We start from the raw sequence: 13,161 nt of genomic DNA, 5'->3' as shown, positions 1-13,161 counted from the left end.
TATATATATATATACTTAAATAAGGTGCGTACTTTCTAAAAGTTATAAGGGTACTATTTAACAAAATGCGATATGCGCGAACATTACGTAGATAAAAACCCGTACGATTCATGATTACTAAATAGTTCAATGACTTTTCCCTATAAAGTTATGCGCAGTGAAGGGTGAACAAATACCAGAAGATAATCATCTACGTAAGCATCGGTACAGTTATTCATTATAGCTATTTCTTTAAGGCAACTTCCTGTAAGCAGAGTTTACTTAATTATTCGAGATAAAATAATTAATCATTCTTCTCTTCCAGGTAAATACGGGAACGACAGCGATTTTGATCAAAGTACAGGATGTGGAGGACCAGCCGCCGGAATTCATAGCCATGACGCCTGTCGCAAGAATCAGCGAAAATGTCAAGATTGGCACATCCGTTTTGCAAGGTCAGCATTATTTCGCAATAAAACGAAGTTCAAAATTTTTTCTACAATTTGCGGAATCTATTTATATATTTATTATTTTAAATAATATAACTTAACATGATAACAGAATAAATGAATAAATAACAAAGTTCATTTATAATGGATGATGCTTAATTAAGAAATTAACTAAGATATTGTAATGGACAGTTTTCAGCTAATTAATTTAGAATTTAATTTTGACATACTTTGACGGCGTATGCAACAATATACATGTACACACGTACGAAACTTCTGCCTTCAAACAACAATTACAAATCAAATCTAAGCTATCTCGCTCTAATAATCGCATGTGATGCGCTCTTCACTTTATTATGGCAGAAGAATAATGCAAGAAAAGTACGCGAAAAGCTATGATCCGTTGTTCCTTTATTACTGTTCTTTAAAACTAGGATAATCATAAATCCTTAGGTGTTAGATAGCTAAAGCATTGAGAAGCTATGATCGTACATTGAGAAAAAAAGAGATGAAGTCAAATAATTACATTTTTTTAGAGCTTTTTTTATTACTTAATCTTATTCTTTTATTTATTAAAATTACGTTATTGTTTTTAGGATATAAAGTGTTTAAAAAATAATAAATAATGTTTTTTATATATAATATTTATATAAAAAAAAAGATATTAAATATTTTTCGTTTAAAACAAAAACAAATTTTTTTGCGTTTTATTGAATGTTAATCGTTTTCAAAAATTATTTATTTTATAAAATTTTTATTGTGATCTCGATATTTTTAGTGTGATTGTGGGATATTCTGTATATAAGATTTTGTGGCTCTAATGTGTGATATAATAATAAATCTTGTTGCAGTTCGTGCTATGGATGGTGATAAGGGGATAAACAATAAAGTGACTTACAGCATCACGAAGGGACCGAGATATTTGTTCGATATTGATGCGACTTCTGGCCTCGTGTTTACAAGAGCGCAATTGGATAGAGAGGCTGAGGAGAATAGCGATGGCACTTTTATTCTAGAAATTACGGTGAAGGAAGTATCGAAAATTATTCCACCACCATCTGTTAGTACCGAGGTGACCATTATTCTTACCGATGTAAATGACGAAACGCCGACATTTAGAAGTATGTTGTACCGTGCTGAAATAAATGAGAACGCGCCGGAAAATACGCCAGTTAATTTCATTGGCGGTGCTGTACCAGAAATATTTGATCATGACCTGGTAAGTTGGGAATAATGAGAAAAATTATTTTTTAAATAAAATTTTAACAAAAATCAATATTTAAAAGGTGTTACTTTTTTTTATAAAATAATTTTTTTTTAATTTTGAGAACAATTTTTACAAATATAGTAAATTTTTTTTCAGGGTTCCAATGGCACATTTCGAATATTCATTGAAGGCGATGGTGGGATGTTTGACGTAACACCGTTTCGCGGGATCAATGAGGCACCGTTTTTAATACGCGTTAAGGATTCGAGTAAACTCGATTTTGAAAAAATATCTGGTAAAGTTATACATTCTTCTTCGTTATAATTAGATGAACTATCATAAAATTAATATTAAAATGTACGTTATATATTTGTCTTGTATTGTGTCACTTACATATACAAAACTAATGTATTTTTCTTGCAGTGGTGAACTTCACTCTCGTTGCGAAAGAAATTACGCCAATTTCGCCGAAATATAGCGCGGTACCAGTTACGGTCTTTATAAAGGATCAAAATGATAATTATCCCGAATTTACGAAAGATATCTACGAGGTGTCGATACCAGAAAATTGTGTCGAGGGGACAACTGTGGCTTGGGTACAGGCTTTAGATGCAGACAGCGATAATCTTGGAACGCATGGAATACGATACACAACTTTAGGCGGTAGCATTGCACACGCGTAAGATAATAAATTAAGACTCACATATATATATATATATATATCATAATTTTATATATAGATTTCTATATTTATAAATCAATAAAAAAAATTATATTAAAAAGAAGAGGAGACTTTTATTCAATATAATTAAGGAAATTCTAATATCGATAAATTATTAATGAAATAATGAAGGCATGCTATAGATTAAAATCTAATTTCGTAGATTGACGATGGATCCTCTTACCGGTGTAATAACGGTTAAACATCCCGGATCCAGTTTTGATCGAGAATTAGTTGCTCGGCATTATCTCACCGTCGAGGCGCGAGATAATCTTGGAAAAGGGAATCGCAACGCTGCGCAATTGATAATTAATATTGATGATGTTAATGACAACGCTCCTATATTTCTGCAAAATAAATATGAAGCGGTGCTGTTGGAGAATGAAGATCACTTTGAATCTCCTCTGATTGTCGAAGCGTCCGATAACGATTTGAATGGTCAGGCAACGTTTAACAAATAAGTAAAATATATTTTTATCTATGATGTGTCATGTTTATGTATGTATACAGGGACGCGAAACAGTGAGATAGTCTACGCTCTAGTATCAAGCGAATTTTCCCGAAATTTTACTATCGATCCAAAACGCGGCATTATTATACCCACCCGTCCTCTGGATTACGAAGCTCTGCCCATCAATCAAGGACATAAAGAAATGATTATACGTCAATTAAGATTAACAGTCAGAGCCAGAGATATGGGCACACCAAGTTTGATTTCTGACGTTCCTCTAATGATTTACTTAAGAGACGTTAATGATAATGCACCAGTTTTCGAAAGAACTTTGTATAAGAGAAATATTCCTGAGGACTCGCCAGGTGGTACGAGTATTGTACAAGTACGTAATTATGATATAATATTATATACTTTACGTAAGACGTCGTAAAATTGTAATTTCAAGTTTTTTAATTGTATAAAAAAGTAAGGAATAAGAAAAAGATAAATAATTAGGTAATTGCTGTAATTGATAAACGATGAATGAAGAATTATTCGTATAGGTAAAAGCATGGGACAAAGATCTATCTTCGCCGAATAACAAGTTAGTTTACCGAATTCAGAGTGGAGCCGGAGACAAGTTCGTAATTAGTCCCGAGACAGGCGTGATCCGAGTGGCGCCGGGTTCTAACTTAGATCCGGATCTTACATCGCCGAAAACCACGAGATATAATTTGAATGTTATCGCCATCGACAGTGGTACGGAAATTCAACAGACAGCCGAGGTTCTCGTGAATATCACAATCCTAGACGTCAATAATAAACCGCCAGTTTTTATCGATCCTGGGACTGTCACTATCAGAGAAAACACTCAGGTATGTTATCAGACGCTCTCTACTGATTTCTCAATTCTATAATTAACAAATGAACTTTAGGTCGGTGCTTATGTTCATCGCATAGTGGCGCAGGATCCGGATGTAACTCCGATTCTGCGTTATCGTGTAGATCCCAATTCATCGGAAGCACGAAATGAGGAGGGTACTTTAATCAAAGTGCAAGAGTATGATTATCTAGCAGCGCTAGAGTTAAATGCATTAGATGGCTTGCTACGTATAGTGAAGCTGTTAGATAGGGAAAGAGTAGAAACTATCAGACTAGGACTTGTAGTCGAAGATTTGGCCGCAGTAAGAGGCTTGCAAACTGCATCCGGTTAGTTTTACTTTTGTACATGACAAGGTCTTACTTCAAACCTTTTTTGCAAAGTTTTTAAAATACTTTTGAAACTTTTGTGTCGCAAAGATATTTTATTAAAACACATAATATAAAAATTTTGCAGCCACATTGAGTATAATTATCGAGGATGAAAACGATAATAATCCTAAATTCCGGAGACCATTTTACAGACGTTCTGTTACGGAAAATAGTAAAAATGGAGTAAATATCGTGAATATTGTTGCCGATGATGCCGATAAAAATCGTAGCATTACATATTCTTTACAAGGTCCGAAAGAGATCACTGACCTCGTGCATTTAGATCATGAAACCGGAGAAATGGTCGTCGCTAACAAAATCGACAGGGAAATGTACTCGTGGCTAAATTTAACTGTCAAAGCCACAGATTCTGGAATTCCACCTCGGTAAGAATGATGCCATTTAATAATTTATTATATTATGTAAATAGATTTGCATTAATTTCTCTAGACAATTCCCTTTTCATCTCGTTATATTATATTTAATTTTAAAAACAACAAAAATTTATAACTAATTAATTTGTCAACATTAAATAAATAATAACGTTTTAGCATTATTTTTTTATTGATGTATGTTAAGGTGTTAAATTATATTCAATTTTGTAGATCGAGTTTATCAGAAGTATACGTTCAAGTCTTGGACGAAAACGATAATAATCCATATTTTGTTTCGAACATTAGTAATGTAACTGTTATGGAAAATTCAAAAATTGGCACAGAAATTGCTGTAATACAGGCGACAGATTCTGATAGTGGAGATTATGGAAAAATCACTTATCTCTTAGACAGAATATCATCTCAGGTAGGAAACATAACAACAAAATTTGCATTTTCATAATAATACACAAACATAGACATTTTTTATAATTCTATATTTACTTTGCAGCGTAGTTTAATAATATTTATTTTTTATTGTTCTTTCAAAACAATGTAAGATAATAATTATATAATTGTTATTTTATTAATTTATTAACAAAATTTTATTATTGTTATTTTAAACAGGGGACTTTCGCTATTCACTCAGAAACGGGATCACTGACAGTAGCTGATGTTCTTGATTGGGAGATCAGACACAGTTATGTTTTGGTCATAGAAGCGTGGGATAATTACCAATTTGGTTATACCGCGGGAGAGTCTCGAAACGCATTTAAGCAAATCCAGTATGTTCACGAAATTTCAAAATACAATTTCTCGGCTTATTAATAATAAATATAATTCTAATTTAATTCTAATTGAATTTTAAACTGTAAGTCATTTAATGTCATTGTAAAACAAAGCATATTGTTTTAGAGTTACAGTCATTGATGTGAATGACAATGCTCCGAAAATGGATATACCTCAAGACTGTATCTCAATATCTGAATTTCATGACATACGAGACTTAATTTATGTTATAAAAGTAAAGGACGCTGATGACCCGACTACGCCGAATGGACGTGTTGTAATTAGAATCACTTCCGGCAATGAATTAGGTGCGCAATTAACATTTAAAAATTACTAAATAATATATTATTATTTAATAAATATAATATTCGATAAATATAATATTCCTAAATATAATATTCGATATCAGCAGTACATAATATATTAAGTATATATTATGAAATTTATGAAATTTTGCTATAATTGATGTATTTTCTCAAATATTAAATATAATTAGTATTGAATAAAATTTTGGTCAACAGGTTTTTTTCTATTGGAACAAATCGACCATTGGACGGCAAAAATAAAAGCTGCGCAATCATTAAGAGGAAAATTCGGAAATTATACATTAAATGTCGAAGCACGCGATCTAGGAACACCATTTAATAAGGACAAAGGAATTTTAAAAATTTGTGTCACGGATTACAACGATAATCCTCCTTTATTCATCAGTCCTCAGCACAACACCACCATCCGTGTTCCAGAGGTTCGTGTTTCTGATTAATTTACATAACGCTGTATTTCTAATGTACACGCGAAACGACGTTATATTAATAATATAACGTAACAAAATGTTCTGAATATTTCAGAACACAACAATAGGAAGTCCGATTATTCAAATTGAAGCGAAAGATGCCGATACGGGATTAAATGGCGATGTGCATTATCGTTTAAAACAAGATCTCGCGGGCCACTGGAAGACTTTTCGTATTGATGAGAAAACCGGCGTAATATCCTTAAAATTATCGCTCGATAGAGAGACTCAAAAATTATATGAGGTATACAAACGTATATAATTGTGAAATTAATTTAAATTGTATTTTATTTCCTGTTAATTATTTTATAAATTTTTTTCAAATCAAATTAACATAGATACGTGTCGAAGCATACGATTTGGGTATCCCGACGCCTTTAAGTTCAGATCTCGATTTAATTATTTACGTGCGGAACATCAACGATTTCGAGCCGCAATTTTCAGTGAATGTTTTTAATGTTAATTTTACGGAGGAACAGCCGCCAGGGTCAGAGATGGTGTTACTCCCAGAAACATTTGATAATGATGACGTTGACGAGTTGGATGATCCTCCCACTCAAGTCTGTTATTTCATAGTTGGCGGAAACAACGATGGATTATTCGTTTTGGATATTTATAAACACGAACTTGGCGTAAGTCACTTATTAAATTTTTATCTCTTATTTTTCGTATTCTTCATCTCTTGATGATGGAGAAGAATTGATATTATTTATTATTTAGACTGCTAAATTACTGGACAGAGAACAGCAAGAAGAACACGTATTGCTTATTAAAGCAACGGAGGATTGCAAGACCATGCCGGAAAATCAAACAACATTCGACAAAACTGATGCTACTCTTTTACAAGTTATCGTAAAAATTGATGATATTAATGACAACGCACCGCAATTTATTAAAGATGTTTTTACGGGTGGTGTTACTACTGAAGCCGACTTTGGCACGCAATTTATGCATGTAAAGGTAAAGCTATATTATGCTCTAAAAGATAGTATTAATTAATATTTAATTTTAATTTAATATTATATTAATTACTATTTAATTTAACTTAATATTTTTTAAATGCATTTAAATGCATTTATGTGAATGTATGTTACAGGCAATTGATGCGGACTCTGGCAACAATGCCATACTCAGTTATTATCAAGTAGGCAAAATTCACATGACGCTTACTGAAGGCTTCGAAGATATGCAAATGCAACCTTTTCTAGTAAATAAAGACGATGGAGCAGTGAGCCTGAATTTTGATCCTCAACGAGGAATGAAGGGATACTTTGATTTCATGGTATACTTATTTTAATAATATAAATCAATTTGATAAAATTGATATACATTCTTGTATAAACAAATATAGAATGCAGCACTTTCAATTTTTTTCTGTTATAATTTTGTATCTTATTTTATTTAATATAAAACAATAAGCTAAGTAAAATGTTATTTGTATACAAATATTGTATATAAATACAGGTACTCGTTAACGATACATATGGCTTGCAAGATACTGCGAGAGTTTTTATTTATTTATTAAGGGAAGATCAAAGGGTTCGTTTTGTTCTTCGTCAACATCCGCCAGAAGTCAGAAGTCGAATTGAGACTTTCCGAGAGTAAGTATAACATATTTTGCACGCGTTATCGTAATATGTAATTAAAAAAGATAAATTTTCATTAAAATAGAGAAACGTTGGATGAAAAATTATTTAGAAAATAGATAATTTCAAGAAAATGAATAGTTTATTAATGACATTGTATTATTGTAATATATGTGTAGATCTTATGCAAAATATGACAGAGTAAAAATTTTTTATTATGTTCCAAAAATTTAAATTCTTCAAATTTTATAGAGAATTTAAAGGCATCTGTTCCCACTTCAAGTAAGATCTAAAAATATTTTAGCTAACATCTAAATTCTCTATTCACAGAATTCTAGGTAACGTCACTAGCGCTATAATTAACGTTGATGAATATAAAGTGCATGAAAATCAAGATGGTTCCGTAGATAGAACGAAAACGGATTTATATTTACATCTCGTAAATCGTCGGGACAATTCGATTCTCGAAGTATCCGAGGTTCTCGAGTTAGTCGACAGGAACATCGAGAAACTCGATAATCTATTCAAGGAGTTCAACGTCCTCGATACGCAGCCAGCAAAGCCCGAACCGATTATACAGTATGAACAAGCTGGAATGACTTTCTGGCTTCTCACGTTGACCCTATTTCTAGGAGCTCTACTGATTCTGTGTGTCGCTTTATGTTTGTCTCAAAGAGCTTCTTTTCGAAGACAATTGAAAGCGGCGAACGCATCACCATTCGGTAACTTGAAATGCAAATATTATAACTATGTATATTTATCAATTCTCTTCAACTCCTTTCTCTTTCTTTGGCTATTGCCCATTCGTTAGAAGTTAATGCTTTACTTTTAGAATTTCAATATAGTTAATAATGATGATTTTTTCCCATCAAAAGTTCTAGAATTTATGAAATTTAAAATTTATTAAAAAAAAACACACTTTCGGTAATTAAATATTTTTTGCATGGAAATAATTTTAATAATTTTTATCACAACATTATTTCCAATTATTATAATAAAATCAGTTTAACTTATTATCAATTCCAAAGGTGTATCAGACTCCGAATTTATCAGAAGTCCTGGTCGCGTCCCGAATACTAACAAACACAGCGTCGAAGGATCGAATCCTATATGGATGCACGCTTATGAAAACGAATGGTTCAAGAATGACGAGTCGTTCAGCCATACGTCCGAAAGAGATTCTCTCGATGAGAATGCGCTTAATAACGAAGAAATGATGAATGAAGCTAATACAAACCAAAGATCTGAAGATAAATCATATTACATAGAACCAAGAATTTCAACTATTTCTAGGTATGAAGCTACTTTTGTAATATGTTGCCACTTATTTCTGATTAAAACAAATGTAATTGGACATATTAATGACATGATTACAAAGATTGAATTTTTTCTATTTTTTTTTTATATACATATATTATGGAAAAAATTCTACTCATCAATATTGTATTTTAAATTTCAAATATTTTAAATTTACAATCATTGCGATATCATTACGTCTAATGTGTACAAAATGCATGCCATATAATCTACATATATATATATTTTTATTATTGCAGTGTGGAGAGTATCAATATTCAAAATAATTTTGACAGAAATTCACCGATTTATTCAGGACAAAATACAATCGTTAATCCCTTAGGAAAAAAAATCGAAACAACAGAATTATAGCAAATCGAAATTTTGAGATCACACGTGATTTATGTTATGTCACTGATTATTCTTTAGATATAGAATAAAACCAAGGATTACTTTGTAAATAATAACGTTGCATAAAAATAGAACGACGATTCATCATCAACTGTTGTAATTTTAAATATAAGGTTTCCGCTAATTATTTATTGTAACATATATTTAATTCATAATTCATATGCCTTTTATGAATGAATTGATATGTATGTGTTAACACAAGTAAGATATTTTATATCTTTATTATATGAAAGTTGAGTATTTTGAACGATTTAATTTATAATATTAGTCAACGTTGACTACTTGCACAACGATTTATCGTACAACAAATTTTTATACACCTTTGTATTTTTTATAGACAAATAAATTTTTTTTCAGTAAATTCTATTTTCTTGTTTCCTAAACAAAATTCTTTTCTGCTTAGAAAGAAAAAAGTGAAGCTATGTGCTAATAGTTAATCGCGTTAATTATTCTTGTGACATTTGAGTAGTCGAATAATACCTGATATATGATAATTAAAAAATCCAAACTGCGATCGAGATTATAAGTTTTATACGCACAAAATAGCAGGTCACTGGTTGAAAAGTTAGGCTGGCCGAGGAAACGGTTATTCTCTTATCGTCTTCCTGAACGTCAGGGTTGCGTGCAACCTCATGCTAATCTAAAGTAGCTATATAACTGGTCAGTGGTCGATCTCCTAGACACAAGTCTCTTTAAGGCTTTATAGCGTTCTTTGCCCTTTCCATATTACATTCGCTCTTATATGGCGTACATTCTACCGGACCGATGAAAAGTTTATCGTTCGACAATAATACTATTAAAATGCAAAAATGTTTTATAAAAACTAATACACTTGTTCACATAATTAATGTTTTTTTTCATTTATAATTGGTAAAACATAAATAAAAGTTGATAATAAATAATATTTTCAGTAATAAAATATAAGATATAAATAAGTTTTATAAACGTTCAAAGTATTCTAATTTAAAAATTTACAATTAATATGTTATCATGACATTTTCATATTAATTTTTTTTATTATTTAAATTAGTGAAAAGGTGCGCATTAAAATTCACGATTGTGACTCTTGAAGATTAGATTTCAGATGTTTATCAATATTCCTTTTCCAATAAACATGCAAACTCACAGTAAAAAAACCTTTCATATTTAGAGGGTCGCAATTAACTTCTATTGTGTGATTTATTGAAACACTGAGTAATCAAAGATTATTTTTTAAGTTATATTTAGCAAAATTTTGGCAAAAAAATAATATTATTCTATAATATTTCAAAAATAATTAAAGGGTTAAGTGTGAGCTATCTAATTTATCTTTAAAAAATTTAAAGAAATTAAAATTCAAAGAATAACCAGATATTAAACTTCATCATACTTCAAATAAAATCCACATATTATATGAAAATGTCATTAAAAATGTTATTGAAAATGTCTGCTTCAATTTAGAATTTTACGATATTTATGTATCAGTAATATGACATTTATCTCTTTAGATAATATATCTATATTACTTGATGATATTATTTTATGTAAACACAAAAAATAGAAAAAAGTAGTAATTATCATTCATGTATTATAATTATGTATATATCTTATTTGATTAATTTGGACAATTTCAACATTCAAGAGCCCGTTACCAGTTACTAATAGTTAAGTATACCTTTGATATTATGATGGAGGGGATGATTGTCGAACGTGACGTACACGTGACTCGTACAACCGCATGAACGTGGGGGTTGAACAGTATAACCCCTTTCACACACGCGGAGTACGCGGCCGCGTGAAGTGTGCTTCCACGCGATCCTCGAGAATGCTGTCTCTGGATCACGAATCTGGTTGTTCGCTGTTTATTTTACTGATTTCTTACAAGTATGATTTTTGGAACAAAATAATGAACGTATGATAACTCGAAATCTATGCGCGAAAATAATTATATGACATTGAAGCGAACGATGGAAAACACAATGCTAAAAATGTTAAAACGAAAGTTAACTTATTCTCGAAAATTATTTATGAAAAAAGTAAGAATTACGAATTTTTTCGTTTCGAAAATAAGTGTGTCACTGCCGAAGAAATTATTTGATCTGTGATCGATAAGTATTCGCGTAAACATGAACTATTCAACGATCTCGTGATTATCTGTGTTCTCAGGTAAGTTTATGCAGCTTTTCAAACAGTTTTTTATTGATATCAAATTATTTTTAAATTATCATGATAACAATATTATTTATAAATCATAATATTATAAATTTTCTCTTCCGTGAAATTGTTTTGCAAATAATGATGCAATTTTCATAGCGTAAATCTTATAATCATAGTGAACTTCAAAGCAATACAAAACATTTTTTATTTCTCTGTCGCAGAAAAAATTAATCAATAAAGAACACTTTTCAATTTTTAATATGAAACAAAGAATCATTTGTAAACTTCATATTTAAAAAATATATGAAAAATATTTAATGCAATAGTTACTGACAATTTTTTTTCTTTACCATTCTCCTTTAAATGTATAAATGTATCTGACAATATTATTTTAAAATTTTTCAAGTAATTTTTCTTCTAATAGAATTTCGCAGAAGATACAAGAGAAGTAGAAGGTTAATGACTTCTTTATTAATTTGTAATGAGATATCATTATATTGTATATGTATAAATGTCGATGCAATCGACAAGACATATCGACATCACATGCACTGAAACTTCGCGGCGTACATCGTATATATACATCAAGCATGCATTTATTTATTATATATTTATAAACTCGGTTTAAAGATTCACGTGGATTTTCAATCTCGTTCATGGATATCGATTCTAAGTATCTAGCAATACAAGTTGTGAAAAAGGAAAAGCCTATCGATCGATTCTAACGTGGACACTGACCGGTAAAAATACAGTAAGACGATATGCGCGACGGGTTAAAGCCCATTTCATCGTTACACAAACAAGACTCATTATAGATCTACGTAGGAAGTCGATGCTAAATATTCTATTAAATGTCTTACGTTCACCTAGAATATTTATGCAATGTCAAGGCATGAGTCATTGACGAAGGATTGTTTCCAGATAGAAATACTGAGTGCATATTGTATGAGAAAAAACAATTTAAATAGCGGTAATTACAGCTGTATAATAAATTCTATGCATATACACACTGTGATCGCATTTCTTTTAAATGTACAGAAATACTTCAATAATTAAAATGTAATATACATAGAAAACAAAATCAAAAGAAAAATATACGATTATCAAATTTTGGAAGATCTCAAATATAGATAAATATTTTTGTGAAATTAAAAACGTAAAAAGATAAAATAATCAATTAGCGATGATCAAACAATTTTATAAGTTTATCTATACATTAAATGTTCATTCAGTATTAACAATACACTAGATATGTTTTAGTTCCTTTTATTTTTCCAGTAATTTTTATTTTCTGTTCTGTTTTTCTTATCTCTCGAAACAAAAATATAATTAATGCATTAAAAAATTATATATAAAAAAACCTAGAAATATTTTTAGAAAACAATTATTTAAAAAATGCATTTTCAAATTTTGTTACATATTTTGAATACATCCTACACCAAAAAACATTATATTACTGTTATATATTTTGTAAGCCTGAAGATAGAGAAAAAATACAATATACCGCCGATAGGCGGTAAAATATGTCACCATAAAGTTTCTGTGCCACGGATGTACTGGACATAACAATATATTAGTTCTGTTGTGTACGACTGATGACCCACATTTCTACATTCACTTTAACAATCGCATGTTATATTACTGACATACAAAAAAATTTCTGATAAAAAAAATCTTATTGAGGATAACAATAAAATACTGTATAAAATATTTCAAAAATAATAGAAAATATAATG

The 13,161-nt window shown here is 30.4% G+C and overlaps 1 protein-coding gene across 1 annotated transcript in view; it reads left to right on the top strand.

Moving 5' to 3' along the window:
* The window catches only part of LOC108691909, a 30,191-nt gene that overhangs the window by 2,386 nt on the left and 14,644 nt on the right, over nt 1–13,161 (top strand). The window contains exons 4-23 of the mRNA XM_018199864.1: nt 305–434; nt 1,280–1,647; nt 1,792–1,930; nt 2,059–2,314; nt 2,520–2,794; nt 2,867–3,192; nt 3,353–3,664; nt 3,725–3,998; nt 4,126–4,426; nt 4,646–4,841; nt 5,042–5,199; nt 5,330–5,511; nt 5,725–5,948; nt 6,052–6,240; nt 6,335–6,628; nt 6,717–6,956; nt 7,093–7,278; nt 7,461–7,597; nt 7,913–8,304; nt 8,611–8,875. Coding sequence (XP_018055353.1) covers nt 305–434; nt 1,280–1,647; nt 1,792–1,930; nt 2,059–2,314; nt 2,520–2,794; nt 2,867–3,192; nt 3,353–3,664; nt 3,725–3,998; nt 4,126–4,426; nt 4,646–4,841; nt 5,042–5,199; nt 5,330–5,511; nt 5,725–5,948; nt 6,052–6,240; nt 6,335–6,628; nt 6,717–6,956; nt 7,093–7,278; nt 7,461–7,597; nt 7,913–8,304; nt 8,611–8,875 — 4,844 coding nt within the window. The remainder of the gene's footprint in view (nt 1–304; nt 435–1,279; nt 1,648–1,791; nt 1,931–2,058; nt 2,315–2,519; nt 2,795–2,866; nt 3,193–3,352; nt 3,665–3,724; nt 3,999–4,125; nt 4,427–4,645; nt 4,842–5,041; nt 5,200–5,329; nt 5,512–5,724; nt 5,949–6,051; nt 6,241–6,334; nt 6,629–6,716; nt 6,957–7,092; nt 7,279–7,460; nt 7,598–7,912; nt 8,305–8,610; nt 8,876–13,161) is intronic.

Source organism: Atta colombica, unplaced genomic scaffold (assembly GCF_001594045.1).
Source record: "Atta colombica isolate Treedump-2 unplaced genomic scaffold, Acol1.0 scaffold55, whole genome shotgun sequence".
Classification (NCBI taxonomy): Eukaryota; Metazoa; Arthropoda; class Insecta; order Hymenoptera; family Formicidae; genus Atta; species Atta colombica.
The sequence above is the reverse complement of the archived record's forward strand: the minus strand, read 5'-3'. Positions and strand labels throughout refer to the sequence as shown.